At 57.1% G+C, this 27,813-nt stretch overlaps 4 protein-coding genes across 4 annotated transcripts in view; 2 read left to right on the top strand and 2 right to left on the bottom strand.

Moving 5' to 3' along the window:
- bet3.2 (uncharacterized protein) overlaps nt 1–1,724 on the bottom strand; it is a 4,054-nt gene extending 2,330 nt beyond the window's left edge. The window contains exons 1-3 of the mRNA XM_002954578.1: nt 1,627–1,724; nt 1,160–1,262; nt 364–543 (exon numbers count right to left, since the gene is read on the bottom strand). Coding sequence (XP_002954624.1) covers nt 364–543; nt 1,160–1,262; nt 1,627–1,628 — 285 coding nt within the window. The 5' untranslated portion in view covers nt 1,629–1,724. The remainder of the gene's footprint in view (nt 1–363; nt 544–1,159; nt 1,263–1,626) is intronic.
- A 1,325-nt stretch (nt 1,725–3,049) lies between these two features.
- VOLCADRAFT_95510 (uncharacterized protein) lies at nt 3,050–11,573 on the top strand (the record flags this gene model as incomplete). Its single annotated transcript, XM_002954646.1, has 13 exons — nt 3,050–3,202; nt 3,335–3,781; nt 4,488–4,555; nt 5,057–5,156; nt 5,928–6,068; nt 6,743–6,772; nt 7,566–7,688; nt 7,856–7,906; nt 8,634–9,240; nt 9,325–9,479; nt 9,936–9,978; nt 11,217–11,324; nt 11,446–11,573. The coding sequence occupies 13 exons, from the start codon at nt 3,050–3,052 to the stop codon at nt 11,571–11,573; spliced, it is 2,154 nt and encodes a 717-aa protein (XP_002954692.1).
- Nucleotides 11,574–15,297: 3,724 nt separating this feature from the next.
- VOLCADRAFT_95509 (uncharacterized protein) lies at nt 15,298–17,064 on the top strand (the record flags this gene model as incomplete). The annotated part of the gene is made up of 4 exons (XM_002954645.1): nt 15,298–15,363; nt 15,416–15,585; nt 15,753–15,987; nt 16,189–17,064. The coding sequence occupies 4 exons, from the start codon at nt 15,298–15,300 to the stop codon at nt 17,062–17,064; spliced, it is 1,347 nt and encodes a 448-aa protein (XP_002954691.1).
- A 764-nt stretch (nt 17,065–17,828) lies between these two features.
- On the bottom strand, nt 17,829–21,302 carry VOLCADRAFT_95508 (uncharacterized protein; the record flags this gene model as incomplete). The annotated part of the gene is made up of 4 exons (XM_002954577.1): nt 17,829–18,007; nt 19,397–19,422; nt 20,341–20,427; nt 21,271–21,302. 4 exons carry the CDS (start codon nt 21,300–21,302, stop codon nt 17,829–17,831), a joined length of 324 nt encoding a protein of 107 aa, XP_002954623.1.
- Nucleotides 21,303–27,813: the final 6,511 nt, after the last annotated feature.

Below are 27,813 nucleotides of genomic sequence, written 5' to 3'. Positions count from 1 at the left end.
CGGGGCGTGGTGAGAGGAGGGAACGACCCACATGGCGGCTAGGGTACGGTGGTGTAGGAGAACGCGCTTGAGAAAGTTACTGGCATCTGAAGGACTGCCAGCCCTAGCTATCCAACCTGCGATTGCCCAACCCAGCCCTGTGCACCAGCCGCCACTTCCACAGCCCCAGTGCCATGGTGGGTCTCCACCCCCCACTCTACCCCCCTACCTGTTCAGCGGCAGGCAGGGCCCCGTACGACGATCCCGTTGGCCCAGGCTCCTTCCCAAAGCCCCTACCCCCAACCTCGATAACCCTTCCTTCCCGCAATAAACGCCTAAACCACGCCGTAGCCCCAGGCTCCTTCCCGCAATAAACGCCTAGACCACGCCATAGCCCCAGGCTCCTTCCCGCAATAAACGCCACGCGAACCACACAAACCCTGCTTCCTGCTCGGCACAGCTTCGGTTCCCCTCTTCCCTCCCCCTTCCCACCAGACTACACTCGGTTTGATCCGGGCTCCAGTTGGCCACACTGGCACTGACGTTCAGGAACATGGGGAGAGCCTGCACGGGGGGAGAGGTGTGATTACGTAGTGCGAGACACGGGGGAGCCCTCCCGAGGGGGGGAAAGGCCAGGGGGAACACAGGAGGGGGGAGCCCAGGTCCTATACATTCAAGCCGCCGCCAGTAGTACACGAGTACAAGTCTCAGGTCTTCATTTCGGAAGCCCTCAAACCGCCGACCGACCCTAAGCTCCATAAAGACGGCGCAGGCCTCGGTCCCTAGCCCCCAAAAGTAATGGTTGTGTTGGGTGGGGGCCACACTGCGGAATGACATGGTGAATAGCGCCAAACGCCCCAAATCCTTTTTTTCCTTCAAGTCCAGAATTCCATCTCCCAGATTTCGCCTTTTTTGTATGCTGTTCCACTCGTGGGACAGAGATTTTCTCAATACTGTAAACAGGGTCTAGTTTACTCGTAAATTGAAAACTAAAGTAATCGACATTTAAGTAGCTTCCATGGGTAGTTTATGCTCATTCGAGTTGGGGAGGTCGTCTCAGACACCGCTCATGATCTTCCTTGGCAGTTCGCTCGGGAGAACCCCTTTACGACTTTCCCGCGCGCGTGATGCGGATGCTTGACCCGCCACTGTCCTGTCCTGTTGCCCCTTGCCGCCCCACCTGCTTGGCAACCACCTCGGCAGTGTCCCGGAAGGACGAGCAGCGAGTGATCTTGGCCTTGGCTAGGAACTCATCCACAAGGCGGATACCCATATTGTAGCCCCTGGAGGAAATAAACGGTGGGAATGGGCGAGGGAAGGATTGGAGGGGAGGGGAAAGGCGGCCAAGAGGAGAAGACGGACAAACAAGGCAGGGGTATACACGGGCAGCAGTAGAGGAGACGCGAGATTGCAGTAGAGGGGGACGCGGGCGGGGGGGTGCCCTCGCACGAGATTGGTGTGGTGTGGGTTATTTGTGAGTTCGAGCCTGGACTGGGGTACGGAGTCGGCAAGTTGGGAAGGGTCGAAACGTTGCAGGTGGAGAATGGGCTCCTTTTAAGTAACTCAAGGGGAGATGGGCTCCCTGTAAGTAATTTAACCTGCTGCACTAGCACAGTGGTCGAGAAGCTGGCGTGGTAACATACTTACATCTGCTCTAATTGCTTGTTGACCTCCTCAATGTCCTCGAAATCTGATATGAGCTGCCGGACGATCGAACCGTAGGTCAACGTGAAAACCTCTGCATTCTACATTGGAAGAAAATGTTTACACAATCTAATGACAGTTCGCAATACCATGTGCGACGCATGGACATCCCTCACAATTTGCTCTAGGCTTGGTGCATTGCGGGCCCCAGCGGGGCCGCCCCTCAGCATCGTTTCCTTTCAATGTTCTAAGTCGTATTTGCCTTAACTGGATTTGGAAATTCTCTATAACTCAAATATCAGCAAGCGTAACTACAGATGCTGCATCTAATTGGCATCAATACGAGACTACCAAAGGCCGGGAAATAATTACACACTCTATTTGTCTTCGCCCAGTTAAGAACCAGGCCTCCCGTGTCGCCGGGGGAAGTTGGGCGCCGTACGATGCAACCGTGCACAAAGGTTCAAGCGACAGTGACAGGACCAGAAATCCATACAGAAGATTGCTACATACCGGATTTCTACGTATCATATAGTGCGTAGTGACAAACATCTGACAACATCTTGGCTGCCGAGGATGATATGCCACATCCTGTATGCCACAACGGTCGGTCATGGTCAGGTCGCGTGTCTGCGATCCCCTGCTGCAATCCGAGGTTGACCTCTAGCCCTGCCTGGTTTACGACCCAGCCACCCAAGCAACCACGTGACGTCGGGAGGTTCAGGAGGTGCATTGTCTATGTGTAACACGTTTGTGCGTTAGTCGGCGTGGGTGAATCCGTGCGACAGGGTGACTGCATGGAAAGATATTATCTATATGCCATTCCCTGAAAGTTCCCCATTACGTGAGCGCACTAAGTGGTTACATGCAAAGCGGACCTTGTCCAGGCGGCTCAGCATTGTGGACAGCCTGCCAAGATTTGCGTCACCAGGTTGGATGAAAAGCGATAGTAATCAGTGGTTATAGCAGCGGCGCAGTCGCGCTGACCGCAAGGGGGACAGCAACGGAAGTGTAACCGCTCCAACGGCCCAACGCCATCCTGACAATAATCAATGAATTTACATGATGCGTTCACACCGCGCATGACTTGTGATTACTTTGGTTGGCGCGTGGACAACTCATCACTGCAATTCAGATCTGCAATTGTAATCACTATGGTTTTCAAGCAGCGCGGCGCAGTTTTCTATTTTGCCTTACATACGTAAAGGATCTTTGCCGACAAACTCACAAGCTATTTGTCTTGAAAGCATCGTTATACGAGAAAAATGGCTGCATGCTTTGGCAACAGTGATGAAAGAGGAAACTAGTTGTCGTTTACAGGATGCGCTTAGCGCTATGGACGTGTTCGTCGGCTGTCGCATAAACTTCCTGTGATAGGCTATGGTGATGCTTAGGGCACGTTTCAGCCACCGACAGCACGTTGGCGATGGACGGGGGGGAGCTGTTGGAGCTCCATTGCCCTATTTGCTACGGCGAGCAGGGAGAATCCGGATATTCGACGCTTGTTTGTGGCCACATTTTTCACGAGAAGTGCCTGTCGCAATCCCTTCGTTTAAGAAAGGAGTGCCCTAGCTGTCGGGTGAGCTTTCGATTGCGTTTGCTCGACGCTCAGGCCCACCCAGCCCTCTTAACCTGTCTTCGCCAGCTCAAGCTACCTTTCCACATTGCTGCTTTTGCGCTGGTTCCACTGGAACGTCCTTGCCCGTTTCAGTGTCCCGCAAGGCCTCTCGACACAGGCCGCCGCGACGCCAACAGCCAGCCTAAATGCCCCTGCAAGACCGGGCAGCCGCTCCGGCTGTTCCATCTCCAGCGTCCACGCAGCGGCGCGGACGCCACATCCACGCCTGGTCACCTCTCCGTTGGGGCCGTCGGATCGGCGGTGGACAGTGCGATTTTGGCAGCGGTGGAGCAGCGGGCTGCACAGCGTGAGTCCCGACTGCGAGAGGCCCTTCAGGAGGAGAGAGAGCGCGCTGCAACACTTGAAGCGCAGCTGGAGGCGCAGCTGGCAGATATCGCCAAGACGCAGGCAAGGGTTCGGTTCGGGGTTGGGGGCGTCTGCCTCGGCCCCAGTTTCATGGTGTTGGGGCCGATCGCGATGGGTTGTACAGAGCATATGAAAGTACAGTCGGGTATTGTGCCCGTATTGCTCTTTGGAGGGGTTAGGGGGTATGTTTCCTGGGTCGATAACTCAGGAGGAGGAAGAGGAGGGGGAGGACTGCACCAGTTTGGTCTGGTCTGTTACTTGCATGGCCTGACAACTTCAAAACGTTCCAACGGACGGCCAAGAAGAGGTCAAGTCGGTCAGGTCGGGGGTTAGCTACGGCCCCCGAATGTCGCAATGGTGTTCGGTGTCGCCGAAGGGATAACTGCCCTTGAGGGGGCAACTCACCGCACGCGCAATCCCTTTCGCACAGGCACCGCGACTGACGTCCAGCAGACTGACGGGGATGGCGATTACACACCCCGGGCGGAAAGTGGGAAGGGGATAACACTGCCGCCGACAACTGGGGGAGGCACCCGAAGATTAATAACTAGGGGAACACTCCCTTACATTGCTTATTCTTGCATGAAAAGCTCGCTGGCTAGAGTCACGAACTAGGGGCTACGAAACAAGGGCTACAGCACAACCGCCATGGCCTGTGGTGCGGTCCAGCGGAGCTGCAAGTGCGCGATGTGTAGGGCTGCTCGCCAGCGCCCGTCACGGTGCCACCTGCCCGCCTGCGGAAGTGGTGTCCCCTCTATCTGCACCCGCATGTGGACGAGCAACCAGCCTTCCGTTGCACAGCTCGGTCGACTTTCTTAGGACCCACCATTGGTGCTTATCCCTCTTCCGCGGCCGCTATATGTTATCCTGGGCTGTCCAGGAGAAGGCGGAGCGGCGCAAACAGCGGCTGGCGGCCCAGGAGCGAGACCACAAGCTGGCCACAGCCCGGTGCGGGGGGAGGGTGCGGGACAGGGGGCCCTATGCGGAAGGGAACGGAAGTACAACCGCCAACCGCCCAACTCGACGTGATCAAGCCCAGGACGCACAGGACGCCAGTGCCGCATGCAGAGGGGGAAAGCATCCAACGGGGTGACGAGCGGCCGAGCGGCCGCGGGAGGAGGGAGGAGGGGATGCCCGGATGAGAGCTGCAAGGGCCGCGGGAGGGCATTGACGGATATCCGCTGGGGCAAGGAGTGTGCAGCATCTACTACTAGAGCAGAGTAGAATTCACAATTTGCTTTAAAGTTATGCGGGGGGGGGGTGAAAGGAGGAATGCAGGGTAAGAGGATGACGTTGACATTCCTCTCATCCTTACCGCTGAGGCTAGCTACCGCTGAGGTAGGTGTTGCCCGTGTTGTTGTCGCCGACGGTGGCGATGATGATAATGATGATGATGATGGTGCTATTAACGGTGCTGATTGTGATATTGTTACTGCTGTTTTTAAAAAGGTTGTCGGAGGACAAGTCGCGGTTAGAGGCTCGGGAGCGGGAGCTGGCGGAGGAGCTCACTCGTGTACGGCAGGCGCTGCACGGCACGCGGATGGATTTGGTACGGATGCGCGTATTCGCCAGCAGCTTCAACGTGTTGTGCGGGTGTGGTCCCGGGCAAAGAGCCACGAGCGCGTTCCTAGTTGGCAGACCCGTGGGTCCTAGGGGGGCGGGGCTGTTGCCATCTGGGTTGCAGGGTTGAGGAACGCAAATGGGTATGTATGTACGTATGTATGTACCTACGTCGTTGCCGTTCGTGCTGGTTACAAGTTATGAGCTCCGCACCAATGCGGGGGAGTGTCCGTCCAAGCCTGAGGGGACCCGTGGACTATTCATATTCAAAGTTTTCCCCCCGCTGTACAACCCAAGGTGGTTTGGGTCCTGCTATCTAGACCCCATAGACTCATATCCAGTCACCCGACATCCGTAGAGACAGCCATCAGCCATCTCCACCAATCCAGCATGCAAAGCTTAGTCCATCAACTAGACCTCTCATCTCCGCACCTCAGTAGCAGTCGTAATAAACCCAGTACTCCCAATCAAAGTCGAGGGGGTTTGCCAGGACTTGAATCCTTCCAAGACCTTCATTTGCTAATTGCAGTGGTGTCACCAGGCCTGACCAGGACTCCAATTGCCGGAGGAACAGTGGGAACACCTCATCGAAAGGATTCTGTGACGTTCTCTCGAATGTCCATTTCCCCCCTTCCGCCTTCCGCCTTCAAGAACGCCTTTTGGTCAGTTCTACTTCTGGTACACTCTTTTGCCCTGGCAGCAGCTTCACTCGTTCTCACGTGGTTCGTCTTTCCAACCCCCTCCCTTCCCCCCGGGGCAGGAAAAGGCCCGTGCTGCGGTGTACGAGCGTGATGACGCGGTTATGCGGCTGAAGCGGGAGGTGGCCATGCAGCGGGCGCGGGCGGGGGGTTCGGCGGCGCTGCAGCCCCGGGAGCTGGCTGAGCTGCTGGGGGAGAGGAAGGTGCGCAGGGAAGGAAGGGGAGGGGGAGAGAGGGCGGGGGAGAGGGCATGCATACATACATACATACATACATACATACATACATACATACATACATACATACATACATACATACATACATACATACATGCTTACATCAACAGGCCAGGTCCAGTGGGGTCGTCAGCGGCTTTTCCATTGGACGGCTCATGGGACACAGCAGCTTTGCGACCCGCGCACGTGTGTGGTCGTGTCCAGCCTTGGCGGAGGGAGGGGGAAGAGGGACGGGGAAGAGGGAGGGGGAATGTCGCCGGAGTTTAACACATCGGACCACATGGGGTTGCTGGAGCGGTAGCTGGGAGAGGGGGGGGGAGAGGGGGGGGGGGCGGGTGGGTCGGAAAATAATAACTTCGATATGTTAGTTAGGGGGTTTACCTGTCCAGCCCCCACCGCACCTCGCACCGCGTCTTGCCTACAGAACCTTAGGGGAGCCTGAACCAAACAATCGAACAGAAACACTTCACCACATCATTATCAACCACTAGCGACCACAAAGGCCTACCTGGCACACCCCCTGTACCCCCCTGTACGCTTGCTAAGCCTTTCAGCACCGACTTGCCGACCGCCATTGTCACACCTCCTCATCACCCGGGGTGTACCCGGTGCTGCTGCCGACCCCCCTTGTGAACCCGCAGGAAGATTGGCAGGCCGTGTACTCGATGAAGGTACGGCAAGTGCTTCCGGTGCAGTACAGGGCGGAGTCCCACAAGGCCGCCTTGGGACCCCCCCCCTCTTCGGGGCGCCTTGCATCGCCTGCTTGGATGCGGGGGGGGGCCGCTATCATAGGGGGGGGGCGGGTGTCTATTAGCGACGATGCCGGCGTAGTCGCGTGGCGGCGTTTTCCGTTTCCTCTCCATCTCCCTTTCCCCACCTCCCTCATCCTCCAGTTACCTCCAGTTACCTCCAGTTACCCTGTTCTGTTCTGCACACAACAGGTTCTACAGGTTGTCATTTATCACTTCCCTCAGCCCTCGGTGCTCCCTTTGCGACCTTGGTTTGGTTCGCAACAACGTACAGCAAGGGGGTGCGCACGGTGTTTTACTTCCCCGTCCTTAATCACGTCTACCGTCCCCCTGTGCCCCTTGGGATCTACACTCGCATTGTGCCCTGCCCTGCCCTCCCCTCCCCCCCTCCCTTCCTTTTTTGCTCTTCGCCGCCTTTACACCTACCTTAAGATGGATGGTTTTCCTACTCTCTTTCCACACTTTATCTTAGTCTTGGCGGCTAGGTAGGTCATGTAGTTAGGTACATCATCGCGAGGACTTCTTCTTCATAAGCGCCGACTGGTTAGTTGTGCCTTCCTTACTTCTGGCGCATCAGTCTTTCCTCCATGGCATCAGCTTCACTCTTTCACGTGTTTCGTTTTCCCCTCCCCTCCCTTTGGTATCTGCTCCATTCCCCAGTGGTTCGTCTACCCCCTCCCCCCCCTCCCTGGGCCTCCTGCCTGACCTCCCTCAGGTGGAGGAGCTGCGACGGGCCGGGGAGGTGGCGGCGGAGCTCCGGGCGGAGGTGACCCGTGCGAGGACGGATGCGGACTCCGCGGTGGCGGCGGAGCGGCTGGCGGGCGCGGAGCGGGTCAAGGTAGGTGCTGGTAGGGGTAGGGGTAGGGGTAGGGGTAGGGCCGCTCTGTGGCGGCGGCGGGAGCACGGGAAGATCAGTCTCCAGCTCTCCACACCAGTCTTGGCGTTAGGACTCACTGCCGGGGGTTTGTTGCTGCCGCTTCTGCCAATACCGCACCGGCGGCTCAGGCTGTGGCCCAGGAGCGAGATGACGCCAAGCGCGAGTTGATGGAGCTGGAGGTGAGGAGGTTGGGGGGGAGGGGGGGCCGAGATCATCTGGGCTCCGGGCGGCCCCCCCTTCCTCACTTGACTGAGCGGGGTGTCAGGAGCTGTCATGGGGTGGGAAGGCAGAGCTAACCGTGGTTGCCGTAGACACCTGGTTGCCGTACGTTAACATTCCTCGTACTTTCGGCTCGCCCACCGAAGGGGCTCTATCGCAATACACGCGGATCAGCAGGATTCGATCTTGCTCCATGCCCCGTAGTAGATAATTTAGTGACGATACTGCCTTGCAGTTTGAACGTGTGATATCGCAAAGCTTGCCGAAGCAGTCTGGAGTTTCAGACCGCGCCCGAAGCCTTCCCCTTAATGTTGCTTCGCCAGTGCAATCCGCGTCGTCTGATTGGCTATAGTTGTCAATAGCCGCCCGTCTGGGTGGCTGTGTTGGTATGGATTGGATGAAACTTACTTCTCCTCCTCGACCTGAACACCTTTCCCCCGCCCTTGGCCATGATCGGATTGATCGCAGTACAAGCTCCACGAGACGCAACAACACCTGCATGAGCTGAGGTCATCATCCGCATCGGCGGCAACCGCTGTAGCCGTCGCTGCACCCCCTACACGGCCGACAGGTGGCCCTGGTGTCACTGTCGCCGCCGGCCCGGCTGCTAGCGGCGGGACTGCTGCGGCAGCTGCAGGCCTGAGCGCCAGGACCGTACCTGTCCCCCTGCACGTCGCACCTAAACAGCAGCAGCTGCGGGTGCATGAGCTTGGTTGTGGGCCTGAATCACGGCCTGGAGTCACGGACGTCCGGAGGAATGGCACTTCGGCTGCTGGAGAAGATGTTGGCGGCACTGCCGCTGTTGATGATAACGATGATGATGACGGTGACGAGGGAGACCTGGAGGCTTTGGCCCTCGAGGCGATTGGGTACTTCGGAAGCGAGGAAGATGAGGATGATGATGATGACGGTTTGGAGGAAGTGGAGGGCAAGAAGGTGCGGAGGGCTGGAGGTGCGGAGGCCCGCGATGCCGCACCGCACGGGCGCAGCGGTAGTGCTGCAGGTGACAGTGGCGCTGACGGCGGCGGTGGGGACAACCTGGCGGATCATAACACGCCGTACGACACAGTGACAGCGGGCGACGAAGCGCCGCCAAGCAAGCGACAGCGACACGACGGCGGCGGCAGCAGCAGTGACGGTGCTGCCGTACAGGAACACGGAAGTGGCGAGCTTATTGACGACAGTGAACCGGTTCCGCTGCTGCCCCGTGCCTTCTCAGGGCTTTTCGCTGGGCCAAGCAGTGCTCGACCGGGCTCGAGGACAGTGCAGCAGCAGCAGCAGCAGCAGCAGCAAGGTCGAGGAGGATTGACAGGGGCTGGCGCTGCCGGGGCGGCGAATGCAGCTTTCGGCCTTTCCTTCGCATCCATGGCGCCCGCAGGTGGTGGTGCTGCGCGGTGGAGTGGTGGGTGGCGTGGTGGGGCCTCAGGTGGCGGCAGCGGTAGCAGCCTCCTCGGAGAGGGGCCAGACGGCCGCGGGGGCACCAGCCGATTTCCCCTCACCAGCAGCTTCGGGCACAACAACAGCACCAGGAAGGTGTGTATTACACATGTACACACAAGTGTACCAGGAACAATGTACGGCTCACGTGGATATGCTGTTACGTCATGTCGTACGTAGTCGCAACGCTGAGGGGATGTTTCTACTGGTTATCATGTATTTCTAGTTTCATGGCGGTGGCAGGGGTACGGGTAGCGCCCCATGGAATATACCGATGTGGGCCGGGGTGGGATCAAGCTGCGGTATCGGGGGATGAGGCTGTTCGGGAGCGCGGCACCGCAGTGCTCTGGCAGCCTCCTCTGCTTTGCGCTTCTTGTGCCTGTAGGGGGCTGTGTCCGTCTACCTGCCTGTCAGCCGTCATGTGGTGTTCCCCGTTGGGCTCGTTTGCCTTGCTTTCCTTTCGGCTTCCATTTCATTCCATTTCGTTCCCATGCGGTGCTTCTTCCTTTGCACCGTTTCCTTTCCCCGGTGGCGTTTCGGTACCGCGTTTAGGTGACTTCGGGGAAGACAGCTGGTCGTGGCGGTGGCGGTGGCGGTGCGCCGCAGGGCCGCATCGACACCTTCTTGCGGCCCCTTCCACCGCCTCCCCCACGTCGTTAGGGACCAGCAGTCAGCAACCTCATCGTCCGGCTTTGTGTCTCTCTGCACGGTAGCGGTACCTGTTGGGGTAATCATTTCGCCCTTCAGAGCCGCGCGCGGTGCAGGATTAGTTCGCCAGGCTGGCCCACTGGCCATGACAGCGCCATGCCATCTTTTTGTCTGTCTGTCTAACTGTCTGTCTGTCTGTCATGGGAATGGGATAGTGAGCGTCACAGGGTGAAGTAAAGTAAGCAGAGAAGGGCAGCGGGAGTCACGTAACGCCACCACTCGGGAAGGCCAGGCCAGTCCTGGCCAGCCAACCGGAAAGCCGTGCAGACAGGTCGTGACAGGGCGGGGCAGGCGGGAGGTACCTAGGAGGCTACCATTATCGGTGCCAGCCGGAGTCTGGAGCTATACAGGTTGTTGGGAGGCGCGGATTCATGTCGTCACGAAATAAGGCCAGGAAAAGCGCTTCGAAGCCGGCAAGGGCCCCTTTGAAAGCCTTCTGGAAGTAAGTTGACAATAACTTCCAGAAGGCTTTTAAAGGAATTTTCAAATTTGATTAATAATAGTCTTTGACTGGGACGAAGAAAAGAAGAGGAGGGAAGGGACCTCGTTTTATTACCGCTGGTCACATATCTGCCCCGTCGGCTTGCGCTACACAATCTTCTACTCGGAAAAACCTTCAATAGCAGCTTTGCAATGAATCGAGCAAGAGTTGTCGAAAATAACTGCCGGTAACGGGCGGATTCGTTGTTGCCTTAGGGTTGTTGCCTTAGGGTTCCATGACGTTCCATTACTGCGATGTTGGGTTGTAACGATACTTTTCCTTAGACCTGTAAGTCAGGTTGAAATTGTCCTGCCAACGCATCACAAGCAAAGCATAACCATTGCGTCAAAGCTTAATTAGGACCTAGTTGAGGCCTACTCAGGAGTCCCCGTCCTAATGAACAAAATAGATCGTTTTTCGTCAGGTTTTCGACATGGCTTTCTTATCATAAACTCACTAAATACATTTGCATGGATGCAGGCCTCGGAGAGACACCTGGACAAACGGGAACCGCAAGCAGTTACCGCGGATTAGTAAAATCCAAGCGCATTTTACGGCTTTCACGCAATCGATTTGCTCGATTGTGGCGATTACGGACGTACCGAATAAGGTTTGAGATACCCCATCCGTCCTTTGTGCTGCAGTTGTAGACGAGAAGGAGAAGGTTGTAACTGCTCGCACCCGACTAGGCACTACTTCGTGCACCTCCGGCCCGGAGCCCCGCGTGGTGCCGCTTGGAGGTGCCGAGGCCGGTGGGCCATCGCCAGGGCGGTGCGGTGCACCCGCCTTGTGCACCCACCTTGGTGTGTGAGGCACCGATGCAGCCGCAGCTGGCCGTGACAGCGATTGCGCTTGCCGCCGCCCCGCACGCAGCACGCCGCGCAGCAGTTCTGGCTGCACTTCGTATCCACGCAGGCGCTGTGCAGGTTGAAGGTGGCCTTGTGGCAGCCGTCACGCAGGGGACACATGCCCTTGACAAGGGTACACCTAAGAGTTTTTAGAAAGGGACACCTGCAGCGCTGGAAAGTGACCGACACTCATATGTCAGTGAATGGTGACAGCGGTAATAGGACCCGGGCGGGGTCCGGCGCTTTGCTATTGTTAACGCCTGGACATGCTGCGGCTGGCAAGCAAGGCATGTGCCCCAGGCGAGCACAGGCTGCAAGTATGGTGGGACCCGGAAACGACCTACACACACTTTTCTTTAGCGCAGCAGCAAGGTGCCATCCAGGCATGTATACATGCATGCCTACCGCCAGCAACACGCTGCATAATTTCTCACTCCTCAAGAGCAGCCTGGGGCGTGCGGGCAAATGCACAAGCTCATGGCGCGCGCATCCGTGACCACAAGCTTAAGCAACGGGCATCTCGGTCTGCAGGTAGGGATCTACTACGAAGAGCTACGAAGAACCACCTGCACTTTCACCACCACCCGCGCGCTGAACCACATATCGAAGAGCTGCTTCGCCAGCGCCTGCCGAGCATTGGGGCTAGGCTACTGTGGCGCGGTTGGACATCAGCCGTTGCGGCGAGCTGGGGCCCAGCACCCTGGCCATTGCTGACTGGATTGGTTGGCTGGAACCGCTCCAGCCAACCAACCCAGTCAGCGCATGCGACATCAGCTGCACTCCGTACCAGGGGTTTCCAATGGAACCGCGTACGGACGCGGAGGCCGCACTGGCAGACGTAGGTGGCTGCACGGGTGCCCATGCAAACCCCCTGCCCGCACACTTGGGCCGGGTGTGGCAACCCGGTTTTGCTGCCCAGATGTCGACCCCGGGGGGCGAACCCTGGATCTGGTGTGCGCGCGGCGGTGGGCCGCGGTGGGGAACGTTCGCACCGCGCAGTAGGGCTTCAGACTACATACACATACCAGGAAAGATTCAGTGGCGCTAGAACTGTACACCAATGCTCAAAGGAAGGGCGGCATGACGGTTTTGTTGCGAATTTTCATAATAAAGAATCTAAGCGGAAGTGCCGGGGTTCTTGTAATAGAGCACGTCTTGGTCGCGCGCTGCGGCCCATGTACGAGGCTTGCGGGGCACTGGCTATTTCCTCGTCAATGTCCTTCCAGGAAAGTCCTGCTGGTTACATTGGAACTCATATGGATGACGAGGCTTGCTTGAGGCAGCTTCGCTTGCAGCGTGGCCATGTCAATCTCGAGTCGGGTCACCACCCCGCTTTCCCGGACTATCACCACAAATTACATCATTCGCAAATGTCGTATGGAGGCCTTAACGAGGTCGCGTCCCAGCACAACTCTGCGCGCTTGCCGACGGTGCCCATGTGGACATTGTCTAGGGGAGTCAAGGAATGCGAGCGAAAACGTGCTGGGCAATAGAAGTAATGTGCTCGAGGGCTAACGTAGCTTAAAAGTGAGCAATTTCTTACAATCCGTACGTCTGATAAAAGTTGTGTAAAGTGGGCCCAATGGAAAGTGAAATGAAGGAAATTTCTTAACTTCTCCATAGAACTTAAGGAACTTTCCCAGCCGCTGGCCAATGGAAAGACCCTCTAAGCACTGGCTCCCCGTCCATCCAGGCACCATCTTTGTATCCTGACCGACAGAGTCGCGAAACGGGCGGTGTGCGCGGAGGACGTTGTGATGTACGTTGGCAAGTGCTATGCGGCAATCCGGAGGATCGCACAAGTTCGGCTCGGTCAGCAAATCTTGACCGATAAAAGATATCTGTTCAATACTTCTTCGGCCAAATTTCGCAATTGTGAAATGCTTTACCAAGCCCCGCTTTAGAGCTGTCTGTTAAGCCTGCAAGCAAAGGCCCCGAGCTCACTACCTAGCCGCAAAAGTATATAAGTATGCATTCTGGAAGCATCACACATTTATAACGCATCTCGGCAGTCATGCGGAAGCTAAAACCATAGTATTTCCCAATCCAAACGTAACAAGCTCAAATAAACAAATGGACAGCGAACGTTGCAAAGAGTGTTTTAAGCAAGGCAAGGACCTGGAAAGCCCCGTATCAAAAGGCAGATGTACAGTGCCTTACTACTTTCTCAGCTAAACCAGGAAAAGAGAACATGGAAGCTTATGCGGTTAGCCGGGGTATTGCGTACCAGCCACAACCATGTTCCGATGTTCTCCTTTACCTCCGACTCCACTATGAGGTTTTCAGGATTCCGTTTACGGCAGGACGACCCAGCTGGTATCTCAAACCAAAGTGCACACTTGCTTGCGTTCTCGCAAGTAGTTCTTTCTCTTGAAGTTGCCACAAGAAGCGATTGCCATACGGTCTCCTCAAGGTTTTCTCGGCATTTGCTGGACATTATACACCTCGCAAGTTACTGCTTTCGGCAACATTACGCACGCACCGTTAGGTTCATGGGATTAAAATGTAATGATTTTTATGGATTTTCGGCATCAGCTGCTAACTGTCAATGCCCAGTACCGGCAAAGAAACATTCTTTTCGGAGTTCAATGCACGCTGAGCCCTATGCTTTGGCATTAAATTGTTAAAATGTTTATGTGTTCGTATATTGCTATGATTTCCTTAGCCTCAAATCACTAATGCATTTTTTGTCGGCTTTCACGTTGGACGAGTCGGACGAAACGCTACGACCATTTCCAGGAGGGATGCCCCCTATAAGCATCCTGAGGCAAAACCTTGTTAATTCTGTAGAGCGTAATGTGTTAACCTGTCTTTCTTAGGCCTTGCTATAAGTAATCGTAATCGACTCGGTTGCGAAAAGCAGTTACTATTACGTTTCCGTACATTGCTGCGAATTTCCCCATCAAAATCTTAGCAGAGCGCCAATAGAAGACACGCGAGCGCACCTGCTACAGATTGTGACTTTTCATGATGGCAAGCTACCCATCTGTAGAACGCAATTGCTAACGCTGTACTGTATAGTCTACTCATCTTTGGTGTTGCAACAGGTGCAGCCGGAAGGTGTTGACAATGTACAATTAGTAGACATCCGTCCACAACTGAGATCGTGCTTGTTAGTCCCGCGGCTGTCGTCAGACCGGCAGCTGTCTGCGGGCGGAGTGAAACGACGTGTGTCAACAGGTATGTCACAAATCCAATTTTGAAGCACTGTCACAAGTAGAATAAGCTTCTATCCATCTAAAATGTTCTGTAATAGTGAAATCAAGTGCACTCGATAACCGGACGACGGGAACCTGCATTCGTGGCAAGGTAGCTCACGAATTCCTAGCTGGCAATTATGATTTGAGAAGTAGACATCAATATATTCACATTATTTTATGAAGATGTTGCGGTTTCTGACCTTTGGTTACCTGGGTCGCGTCGATTTGCCATCTGGCCGTCTGTTTCTTGCGAGGGCTCTCTCGAGGCATCAAAACCCAAGAGCATAATGCAGGTTGAAAAGTGTCTGCTTGCCTTGGCTGGCGAATGTGTATTCGCTCGCTTCCGATAGCTTATCACCCCTTCCCAGACTTTCCGCGAAACCGCCGACGCACGGCGCGCCTCGGTCTGTCTCAGGCTACCTCGGGCCCATCCCAGACTAGGACGAGCTTTTCAAGACCTTTTCTCAATTAAACTGAATCCCTGCTTTATGATGTCGCGCTGATCTCTCGTTTTCATTCTCCTCGCAGGTTTATTTTCCCAAACGCAATTTCAGATCGCGCAGGTGACACCCCCCTCACCTTTGCGAGCTTTGCGGGCAAACCGCAGACGAAACGCTACAGGAGCTACCAACGGTCTTCACCAACGGTCTTTACCAACGGTCATAAGTGTCACAACGATGGCAAATTGCGCTCTCTGCAAAGGTCCTTTGGAATCTGTCGTAGCTTTGGATATGGTCAGCTGGGTGAGCCCTGCGTCTACCCCGCCCTCCGCTTGCCAGTCTTCGAACTCGGCAGCTTGGACATCGGACACACCGATTCAGGCGGCCCAGAGCTTCTTGTTCCCAAGCAGCTCTCCAACTGCCCCCTCTGAGCAGCAACAACATCAACATCAACATCAACATCAACATCAACAGCGGCATTACCGCCAGTACCACAACTACCACCAGCAGCAGAAACAAATGCTGGTGCAGCCTCCAGAGCGTTGCCGTACAGCTGCTGACGCTCAGCAGCATCCGCTGGGGGAGCCATGGCCAGCGACGGCATGTGGGCTCCCCCTGGGGGCCGCAACCTCGGCTGCTCGGCCGAGATCCCCGGCGGCGGCGCTCCTCCGGCTCCAATCACACCACCACAGCCGCCAGGGTATGGCAAAGCCGAAGCAGTGCGTGCTGCAGCTGCATGCGGCACAGCCACCGGCAGCTGTGGCGGGTTACCACCACCACCACCGTGCCGCGACCGGCCCCTGTCAGACCGCAGCTGCTACCCATCAGTTTGACGATGCGATGCGGCAGCGCCAACATCACCCGAGACAGCAGCTGCTGCTGCTACAGCCGCAGTTACTACAGCCGCAGCAGCTGCAGCACGACGGGGTAAACTTCACGGCGGCCGATCCGGCGGCGGTCACGTTGGATCTGCACCACCACCACCACCACCACCACCACGCGGCGCAACTGCAACTCAGCTGCGATAGGAGCCAGAAGCGGCCCCGGGATCCCGCGGCTGTGTCGGGGCTTGACCTCGGCTTGCTCCGCGCCAACCGTCGCGCCTGCTTGCTCCCCCCGCCTCCACAGGCACCGGCTGTTGCAGCCGCAGCCGCAGCAGCAGGCTGGAGCCCCGTGGCGAGCCGTCGTTGCTTGCAGCGGTACGACTCATTGGAAAGCGACGGCTCGCACTCCGATAGTAGCGTCGTCTTTGCAACGGAAAACAACGCCAACGGCAACATTTTAACCGTTGCAACCGCCGCAACTGCCGCCCCTGCAACCGTTACAGCTCCTGGGGTTGCAGCGGCGGCAAGCAGCGTCAACGCTATCGTAGCTTTTGCTGCTGTCCCGCAACGGTGGGATGCTATCAGTCAGATGACCTCGAGCCGAACTCGCCAGTCACATCAGGGCGCCCTGCTGCCTGCCGCACCAGCACCAGCACCAGCAACAAGACCGACGGTAACGACTACAGCAGTGCGTGGATGGACCCATGGGTCACATGCGACCGCGTACTCGACGCTGTCGTCACCACCACCGCCGCGCCTCTCCCGGCTGTCGACGCCCTGCGCCAGCCACGGCGAAGAGTTTATCCTCAATGCCACTCGTGCCCTGTACCTCTGCCCCGACACAAGCGGCAAGCTGGCGTTACATATCTGGCGCCGCGTCGGCGCTGTCGTACGGGTGGTGCTGTCCATTCGCGACGTGGGCGTCGACGGTGACGATCCGCGGGTTGTGTCGAGCACCTACCGCATATACGCCACAGCTTGTCTGTGGCTGGCGTCTAAGCTGGAGGAGCAGCGCCGGCTGGTGGCGGAGCCGGGGGCCCTTGCGGTGGTGGCGCAGGCGTCGGCGGAGGCCTTATGTACGGCAGAGCTGCGAGTTTTGGCCTGGGTGGAATGGTGCCCGCTGCGAGGCTACCTGCCGTCGCCGCCGCAGCGTCTGGGGCTGGGTCCGGCGCGTGGTTAGAAACACACACACACATACATACATACATACACACGGTGTTAAGGGGAAGGAAGGAAGAGAGTGTGTGTAAGGGGGGGGAAAGGAGAGAGGTACGTGGCGGGCGCGCAGCCAAGATTGAGGTGTCGAAAGGTTCTTGAATGTTCTTGGGTCGTTGCTGCTGGCTGTGATAATTCTTTATGTTTGTGACCAGCGTAAAAGGTATGTGTGAGGAATATGAGGTGGAGGAGGGGGAGGAAGAGCATCAGAGCTCCAGAGTTTCTTGCTGCTGCGGTATGTACGGCTGTACGACTACTGTTGAACAAATGCGTGGGGGCCTATCAGTTGGCAGTTGGAGGTTGTTCGGTGCAGCTAGGCGGGTGGACACGAAGAAATTACGGCGGCTGAGAGCCATTAGGGCAGCTAGGGGAGCTGGCGGCAACCCCATTGCGTGTTGCCGGCGATTTGTCAGGACCTTGTGTGTCCCCGTGACCCTAACGACTTCTGTGTGTGTATGTGTATTTGTTGTGTATGTATGTATGTATGTATGTATGTATGTATGTATGTATGTATGTATGTATGTATGTATGTATGTATGTATGTATGTATGTATGTATGTATGTATGTATGTATGTATGTATGTATGTATGTATGTATGTATGTATGTATGTATGTATGTATGTATGTATGTATGTATGTATGTATGTATGTATCTCGATAAACTAACCGGTGTATGGAGTTTTGCTGCACAGGTCGTACAGGAATTCTATAACCAGGAGACCACCTGGTCAGGGGCCTTGCGATGATGACGAGTCTGGGTGCCGGTACGGTGAGAAGCCCATTTTGTTCCAACCCGGGCGGTCCACCTCCTCCTCCTCCTGTTGTTGTTGTTGTACGTCTCCTGCTGCGCCGCCTTGCGGTGGTGGCACGTCGCGGTGTGCACGAGGACCGAGGACTGTTTTGCGGGCTGTAGGTGTGTAGGTGGATGAGCCAGAGAGTGTGTGCGTCTCACCTGCTGATGACGCCTGGATCAACGGAGCCGTCTAGCAAGGGACTGTCACTTGCGCGTAAGGCAGGCTTCACATGCTTGACGTGTTTGCCTTAGCTGCTAGACATTTAGAGATTTACAGCATATAGCACTTTGATGTGTCTCTGGTGGCGGGGGGTGGGAAGAGAGAAACAAAGTATTGTGGCTGACATTGCGAAGATTCATGACTTTCCAATTCCGCGCCGCTTGTTGCGTTGCGCTTTACAGAGGGGCCGTACATCTTGCTGGCCGTACGCCTGGATCCTTGTACGACCGACTCGGTGCGGGCTCGGATTCAGAATTTGAATTGGGTTGTTTTGCAGAAGTAGTTTCCGGAGCTGTAGTTGCGTTAGTTGCGCATATTAGGGTTTCCTTTAAAGGAAGGAAAGAAAAGAATAAGAGGCAGCTGTGTCGCACAAGTAATGCTAAGAATGTATGTTGTAGCCGCTTTCGGTAGTCAGTTTCGGTATTGCTTTTATAGTGCTATTGCTGCTATAGCGCTATTGCTACTCTTGCCGCTGTTATAGTGCTGCTGTGGATGCAGCAGCAGAGGTGCCACCGACCGAGGGCTGCCGGAAGCCATTAGCCATATGAGAGCGTTACTACGAACGATATAGTCTGCTGTAGATGGCGTCACCGCCCGGCGCGGTACCACTCGGCTGGGCGGCGGGCTAGCAGGCCAGCAGGGCCTTCCGCAGGTGCTGCGTTGTGGTCGGAGTAAGGGTTTTTACCCCCGCTATTTTTTGTTCCCTCAACAAATGTGTGTATGTATGTATGCGCTGGTTTTTATGGTTTCCGCGGTTTCGGTGCTAGGGTTTTTGCCTCCTTCGCAAGGATGCGAATGGAAGGTTCTGGATTCTTCCGAGTCCGCCTATTCAGGGAACATGATACTAAAAGAGTGACTTGGAACTCGAAAATGGCAACGGCAACGGCGAAACTGATCGGGGGGCCTCCAAAGAGGCCGAGTCCCCCCCTGGCTCATCGCTCCTGTTGGCAGCATGCTGTGGGCGAGTGTAAGAAGCGAGGCACGTCGGTTCTGTTTGACTCCCGTACACCATGCTCACGAGATCCACCTGCACAGCCAACACAGAGCGTGTCTGTTTGTATTATGGCTCTGTTTATTCGGGCGCTGGTCGGGATAATTTGTTTGCCTGTTTCCGTGTGTGGTGTCAAATGCTGTGTTAGTTGGTGTGCTAGGCCTTATGCTGTGCTTATGCTGCCTTGGGTGTTGACCACACAACGGTTTAACAAACTAACGAGAACTATTTTGAACACCATTTTGACAGCGGCAGTTTCCCGCCCGCTGCGGATCTTGTCCTATTTACCTACCGCCACCACCACCACCACCACCACCACTGTGAAGTGCCCGGGGAAGAAGCGCGAGCGTGAAGCCTACCCATGGGGTTGGTCTAGGGGCAGGTGCTACTCTCTCTTGGCGTGGTTGGCAGGATAGCAGAGTCGATCCATCGTCACCATCATTATCATCATCAATAATAATAATACCGTGATTGCAATGATTGCAGTCGCTACCCACGGAACGGACGACGGCTGCTGTACCACACAATGCCGCCCCATTGTGTGGTACAGCGGTGGGCGGTCTTCCCGGCTGAGCAGCGGTACCCCTGCGGTTGTTCGTGTTCATCCAGCGGTACTGTGTACCATTCACCCGCACGGCCGGGGGCCGGGAGGCCGGGGGGATCTTAGGTGCGAGGGCCTCCTCCCGGGGGCGGTATCCGGAACATGAGGGGCTGGCTATCCGGTGGCGGCCTATTCGTCCCTCGAGGGGGAGAGGGGGGGGAGCATGTGCTGACGGTTAGAGGAGAAAGAAACGAGCAATCACCCGGGTAGATAGATAGGTAGGTAGGTAGATGGGTAGGTAGGTAGATATGTATGTATGTAGGTCGGTAGGTAGGGTTAATATAACCAACGGACGCCCTGGTGCAGCATACTGACACGCCGCCACACGGGGCAAGTGTGATTCGTTTTCCCGCAGTGGTGGATCGACAGGTGATGAAAAGTGGCTCTTTCCCCAGGCGGCGGCCGAGGCGGAGAAAGGGTGCGGCTGCGACTGCTGTAAGCGCGCGGCTGGTGCTCGCAGAAGAGTCGAGCAGACGATTGGTATGACATGCCGGCTGCATCGAACCAATACTTAGGGTTTATGAGAACTCCTGGCACAGCACGGTCAAGCGACGTCTGTTCGCCTGGGGAAACCCAGAAATAATAGGGCCCTCTCCTCCCTTCCCCCCAACACACACATCTCCATTACATCGTACCGTACCGTATTGTGGGAAACAGGTGCACTGTAAATGCGGATACGATTGCGTTGAATGGATCTGCGGATGTCCGAAACGCGAAAACAGCTGCATGTGGAGGTGTGTAGGTGTGTAGATCGTTATGAGGACCATTCCAGCAAGGTGGGAGTAGTGGTGGTTTGCTGCCCCCGGTGTCGTCGCGATCTCATCAGCGACCGGCGTTGTAGCGGTCAGCCGCTTGAGATCAGCACTGATTCAAAATCTGTGACATTTTGATTTTGGTGAATCAGGTTCAGCTGTGTCAGGGCGGATATATCAGTCGAGTGAGGGAGCCGCTAATCCCCGCCAGAGGAGCTGCCGCTAGGGGGTACTGTCATGCCGCTCCTTAAAGGACAGCGTGCAATGTTATATTACGCTAGCCGTCTAACAAACGACCAGGCACACACCAGAGGTGTAATCCATGGGGCCCCAACGACAGCAACCTCAGCGGAACACTGCCGCTGCTGCTCCTCCTGCTGCTCCTGCTGCAACTGAAGGGTGCGGTCTCAAACGAGCTCTTGCGTGCGTGCTTGCTTCTGCACAACTTTAAAAAACCGAAGGTTACAAGCTCTTCTTTTCCTCATCAACTTTTTTTAAATTTAAATTTCAAATTTTAAGGTTATGTGCATTGACAGCAGGACGTTAATCGACGTAAAATCTCAAAATTAAAGGACAAATTCTTGGTACCTTTTGGCCTAACAACTCCCCAAAGCCCTGTCCTCCTCTGTCCCTTCCTGCCCCATGAGACGGATTCCGAGTCGATTACGATGGACTTGCCACGATGCCTGGAAGCTTCCAACTGAACTTCCCCAGCACTCCCTAAGTTTTCGTTACGTCAGCTGTGATACACCAATTGTGTAGAAGGTTCGATAGCTGAATCCGGCGGGACTGAGTCGCTGACTCTCTCCGCACCCGGGCTTCAGTGTTTTCGGAATTCGCAACATATAGACCATCTACAGAAAGTGCAGAGTGCGATGGCATAATGTTACATGCGCCTTTGCGGATCGATGCGGACGTATGAAGGTTCAAACCAAAGATCGATAGGCGCTCGAGACTCGACTCCGACCTCGCGGCTGTAGGGTACGTCGGTTACAATCTTGCCTGTGTAGGCTGCAAAGCATGGGCGCTGACTGCCGTTTTGCACCTCAGCCGAGTTTTATCGCAGTGACTATAAATAATTTTCTGTTATCTGATAATTGCTTGGACGGGTTGTGAGGACCTACCGTAAGATCAGGTAAGGTGGGGACCTCCCTTTAACGGGCTGCCTGTTTATGGCAATTATTTACAGTATTACTAGTTTTTTCGAGCTTAGTTCAGTCAACACATTGTCCAACTACTAAGCTACCCCAAAAGGCGATGCTGACATCGTGCTGACACATTGGCCTGGTGTCCTTTTCCGTTCCACTGCAGTCAGCGAAATATCCGACAACTTTGGGCCCCAAGCGCTAAGCGGCGTAAAAGATAAAGCAAAAACTTTAGAATGTGCCTAGAGATTTGCGAAGCTGGGTTAAGCTGTAGTAATTCAGGAAGCAAACCATATGACCGAAACTCTGATTGCGTAGACTTCAACCCGTAATCTCTTTCCAAAAGACCATAGATTTCAAGCTGAAAATTATACTGTCCTCAGAGCCTTGTCTCTTGTTCGATAACCTAGGCGATACGGTAATCTAAGCTCCACAAGCTAATCTATCCAGTTCTTCGTTGAGTCAACGTTTTGGCAGTTCCAAATTCGTGCTTACGTTCGATATCATCTGTGCAATCGTTTGCATGTACCGAAGTTGTTTATCATACTGCAACCGTACCGTACTTCCCATTTGCCGCGGCTTAGGTGCTTTAAGTCACTCTTATAAAATTTGCCACATGCGTGTTCTACAGATACACAGAAATCTGTAGAAGAAGCCTTAGTCACCACAAAAATGTGGACATTGCCCGGGTTTGCCGTACTTCGGCATGATGATTGAGTACTGACGGCAGTAGGGTTATTAACACGACCCAAGGATTGATGCGATGCTAAGAACTCACCGTTCATTGTCATGGACTCTTCAAGGATGTCGGTACTTACGCCTTTGCCATGTCGCATCAGCATTGCCTTAAGAACTAAGCACTAGATGTAAATGATAAGGCGGATATTTCATGCTGAGCATGTTGAAGGAATTCGATGGCTCTAAAGATACTGACAACATAACCAACTGGGAAACGCGTAATAAGAAATACATCCAACAGATAATCATGCAGAAGAAGCAAGCACAATTGCAGAGCCAACAAGCTGCGGAGGAAGAACAGGTGAACAAAACAACTCGCGACATGCAGCCGATTTGGCAATGAAACTTCGGCAACGCACACAATTTCATAATATATAACTGCACTCGAAGCAATTAAATACATTCTGTCTCTTCCCGATGACCCTAAACAGAAGCGCAAGCTTAAGCTTTCACGTCGGGTTCTTGGCGCAAGCTTCCAGCGTCTGTTCCCGCAACAAGCTGCCGCGCTGTCCCGCAGTCCGGAGCCAGGAGGCGGTAACAACAGCGCACCTGACAGCGATGCTGGCTACGGGGCAGGCCCTTGCCCTGGCGCCCCGGAGCATGGCACGGAGCCCAGCAGACTGGAGCGCAACGACATCCGCTCTCAAGTCCCCAGGCTGCCGCCCCTAACAGACGTGTCTGATACTGCGGCTGCTGCGGCTGCTTCCACTGCTACAGATGTCAGCAGCGTCGTTGCAGCCCCCGCGACACAGCTCGCAGTCGAGCAACAGCGGCACGGCGCCAGCATCCTCAACCAAGCCGCGGCGGATGGCGTCGGCGCCGGCGCCGGCGCCGATGCCGACGCCAGTGACGGAGCTGGCGGTGGAGCTGCGTCCCCAGTGGCGCCGCCATGTACTCGACGCAGCATGCAAATGCGTGTCGGCGGCGGCGGTGGCGGTGGCGGCGTGCTGCGAGCTCAGAATCCACTGTGTCGCTCCGTCAGCGCACAGCGAGCAGATGCCCCCCCACACACATCGCCGTACTACAGCGATAGTTGTGGCCTTGGCAGCGGGGGGGCCAGCGGCGGCGGCGGCGGCGGCGGAAGCCACACTCGACCCGTACTACGTCAGCAACGGCAGCAGCGCATTCACTGCCGTCAATCACCGCCGCCACTAACGCAACCCCAGCAACCTCAGCAGCGCCAGAGCACGCAGAAGAACTCCAACCAGCACCAACAGCAGCAGCACCTCCGCAGCCATCGGGCCCGCCGCTCCACTTTCCCCGAACCATCAACCAGATCCGTTCAGTCCGCAACCGCCACAACCGCTAACGACCCTAACGAACAACCCAACGACCCCGAAGACGGCGACGACGAGGGCCCTGACGTCGCCGTCAACGACCGGCGCACTGTACGGCGGCGAGAGGCCAAGACCACTACCCTCCTCCGCTCACATCACCAGCACCAACATCAACACCAGCAGCCGCAGGCGCCCGTGCTGGCGGTAGCGGCCCGCTCGTCATTTCGTCTGGTAGCACCAGCTGCTGCTGCTGCTGCTGGGCTGGCGCCCTCACCAGTGGGCTTCGCGCTTTGGCGGGCTCGGAGTCGGCTGCCAGACGGCCAGAAGGTCTTTTGCATTGCGGGCTCCGGAAACCACAGCCAGGGCATCCGAGCCGGGCTGCTGGCACGCGGTTGGTACGAAAACCCAGACCATAACTCCCCCTTCTTCGACTTCAAATGGGCGGGTGAGTGCCGTACTCCTGGGGGGCTGCTTAGGCGCGTCCCAGGAGGCGAATTGCTATTGCCCGTACGGCATCAAGTACGGCATTAAGTACGGCATTAAAAGTAATGCTGTGTGAAAAAGGAAAGGCAAAAGATTGCCGCTGGTTCCGCCGCTGTCTTACAGCCTTGCAGAGCCCCCGTCTGCTATGTGAGAGGTGATCTGGGAGGGAGGAGGTGACGGCATATCATATACGATAATGATAACAATAACCTTGTATAATTTGTTGCTCTGTCGTACATGTCGTACATGCCGTACCGCCGCACGCAGCTAACCCTCTGGACATCAACCACTACGCGCTGTGGCCCGGGCAGATTGTCAACCACTTCCGCCACTCGACGTGCCTCACCACGAAACACGGTTTGTGCTACACGGTGCGGGAGACCGTGTGGTACGCGGCGGCCGACGCGGCGGCCTTCTACCCAAGGTCCGTACGGTCGTACGACCATACGGCCCAATTATGTACGGCCAAAGATTTCGAAAATTCCGTCGTGTGTGTCGACGTTCCCGTACCGTGCTCCGCTGCGTTGGCTGGTTGGTTGGTTGTTATCACGACTGTCGGGTGTAGCTGCAGGAGCGTGTGGCAGTTGGTGGTTGGGGTTGTTCCCCGAGCCGGCAGCCCAGTCCCCACACCTCTTTTAAAACACCCCGCTTGGTCTGTGGTCGTACCGTTGGATGCTAACCGTAGGGCGTACGACATTACGGACGAGTCTTCCCGTCGGGAGTTCCTTCAGGATGTCCGTTTCACGGCCGCCGAAGCGCTCATCAAGCGGGCTCTAATCGACGGTGCGGTTTGTACGACGTACGTGCCGTACAGCCCGAAACGGAAATCAAGCAACCACAGCGCCCATCAGCAGCATGGGAAGGCGTCATTTGCTGCGGCGGCGGCGGCAGGTACGATTGTTGACGGAGGTGGCGGAGGCAACGGTGAGGCGACGGCGCCGCCAGGCGACGACGCGTGTGCCGGTATGGCTGGCGGCGGCGGCGGCGACGGCAGCAGCACTGATGAGGGCCTGCATCGTCTGCATCAACGTCTGGACTCCGGACCTCTCGTTGACCTGCCTTCCTTGAGACTGGCTTGCAGGTGCGGGTGGGGGGTGGCTTGAGTGGGTGTGCGGGTGGGGGGTGGCTTGAGTGGGTGTGCGGGTGGGGGGTGGCTTGAGTGGGTGTGCGGGTGGGGGGTGGCTTGAGTGGGTGTGCGGGTGGGGGGTGGCTTGAGTGGGTGTGCGGGTGGGGGGTGGCTTGAGTGGGTGTGCGGGTGGGGGGTGGCTTGAGTGGGTGTGCGGGTGGGGGGTGGCTTGAGTGGGTGTGCGGGTGGGGGGTGGCTTGAGTGGGTGTGCGGGTGGGGGGTGGCTTGGGTGGGTGTGCGGGTGGGGGGTGGCTTGAGTGGGTGTGCGGGTGGGGGGTGGCTTGAGTGGGTGTGCGGGTGGGGGGTGGCTTGAGTGGGTGTGCGGGTGGGGGGTGGCCTGAGTGGGTGTGCGGGTGGGGGGTGGCCTGAGTGGGTGTGCGGGTGGGGGGTGGCCTGAGTGGGTGTGCGGGTGGGGGGTGGCTTGAGTGGGTGTGCGGGTGGGGGGTGGCCTGAGAGGGTGTGCGGGTGGGGGGTGGCCTGAGTGGGTGTGCGGGTGGGGGGTGGCCTGAGAGGGTGTGCGGGTCGGGGAAAAACCTGAGTGGGTGTGCGGGTGGGGGGTGGCCTGACTCGGTAAGGGGGGGGGGGGGGGGTGGCTTGGGAGGTAACCTGGCAGCGGGACCCCTGACGTGGCGGCTTAGAGACCGCGGCTAGCCTAGCCTAGCCTAGCTAGCTCTCCCCTCGAAACTGTAGTTAGCTTGGTTTCGGGGTCCCTCTCTGACGGCCCTTTTGTTCGTCCCCCGCCCCCGCCGCGGGCCCCCCCTTGAGGAGTGAGGACTTTCGGTCCCTCCCTGCGGACCACGAACAGCCTCGGGGGACCAAGTGCCTCTCCCGCCGCCGCCGCCGGTCTGGGTTTTTGTGTATCATTCCCCACTCCCTCTCACACTCCCCCTCTCACACTCCCCCTCTCACACACACACTCCCTCTCTCTCCCAATGTGAATGCGCCACTGCCGCCCAGGGTTGTGGCGGCCCGGCTGCGACAGCATCGGCACCTACGTGTCGTACACGAAAGCAGCAGGCAAGGTCCCCGCGGCGGCGGGTGTGGTGGTGGCGGCGGCGGCGGCGGCAGTCGTACGGCGGATCCCGATGAGCCCGCCCCAGAGGTGGAGCCCAGCGCCGCCGCGTGGCAGCAGCTGCTGAAGCACCGGGCCCTGTCGTGCAGCGCGCCGGTGCTGCCGCCACCCCAGTTCGATCCCAGCTGGATACAAAATCGTTCCTTTATCACCAGCGCCCTTCTGCCGCCCGCCGCCGTCGCACCCGGGAAGGCCAAGCGCAGCGGCGGCGGCAGCCCCCGGCGGAAGAGCAAAGCAGGGAGGAATGGCGGCATGGGTGTGCAAGGCCGCCGTTGCCGCAGCGGTGACGGCGGTGACGGAGGCGGGACTGGGACAGGCGGTGACACCGACGGCGGCGGCGGCAGCAGTGACGGGGGTGAGGTGGGCGGAGATCTCGATGGCGACAGCGGCTGTGGCGGCTTTCCGCCCGCAGCGTCGGCTCCCTCCGCGGGGCGAACTGCCGAGGACGACGCCGTAGAGGACGAAAAAGGGGAGGCAGCGGCGGCGGCGGCGGCGGCGGCGGCGGCGCGGCGGCGGCCCAGGGACGCTGTCGTCGTTGCCGACGCAGCGGAGCTGCTTCGGGAGGTGTACGGAAAGTCCCGGCGACGGCATTCCGCGCCGCCGTCACATCGACAGGAAGGCGGCAACGCGGGTGATGTTCTTGCCGCCGCCGCCGCCGCGTCGGAACCTTTGTCATCGCCTCCGCTGCCACAGCCGCAGGTAGCGGCGGCGGCGGATGCGGCGGCGGCGGCGGAGGGGGAGCAGGAGGAGGAGGATATCGCGGGTTGGGGAGCGGACAGCAGCGGCGGCGGCGACGTCGACGCAGACGCCAGCGATGGCGGTCCGGGAAACACCCCCGGGCCCAGCTGGTTACCCGAGGACTTGCCGGCCATCTGTTACGATGACGTGGCGCTGCAGGTGCGTGCCGTACAATGCTGTGCAAAACATACTCAAATGTACAACACAAGATCTTGCGATGTACTAGAAAGGTGTACACGTTGCCAAAAGGTTTCAATAACGGTCGGGAAGTCGAGCGAAATGGTCTACAGTTGTCCCTCCATTTCCTCGGAAGGTCGTTGGTGTCGGTTTGCAACAGTTGGACCTGCACGACATATTAACCAACTTACCTTCCACCACAGACTTTCCTCACGTACAAGTCCCGGCTCTAAAGAAACGGTCGCGTTCCTTCCCAACCTGACGAATTAGCCATTCATAACTCCTAACTCCTAACCACCCCGCCTGAGTGCCAATCAATATAAATCATAACGCCAAAGCGACCAACGGAAAACTCAACGGAAAACCGATCTGTAAGCCAACGGCTTTCTTTACTAGAGTTTTCTCCCAGCATCCCTTCCTTCTTTCCCCCACCCCACCCCACCCCACCCCACCCCACCCCACCCCACCCCACCCCACCCCACCCCACCCCACCCCACCCCACCCCACCCCACCCCACCCCACCCCACCCCCACCGTCAGGCGCTGGATCTATCGACTTGGCGCCCAGCCGCCGAGGCACTCCTGGGGGCGCTTGAGAGCA

The sequence above is a fragment of the Volvox carteri genome (assembly GCF_000143455.1).
Source record: "Volvox carteri f. nagariensis unplaced genomic scaffold VOLCAscaffold_44, whole genome shotgun sequence".
NCBI classification, from domain to species: Eukaryota; Viridiplantae; Chlorophyta; class Chlorophyceae; order Chlamydomonadales; family Volvocaceae; genus Volvox; species Volvox carteri.
The sequence above is the reverse complement of the archived record's forward strand: the minus strand, read 5'-3'. Positions and strand labels throughout refer to the sequence as shown.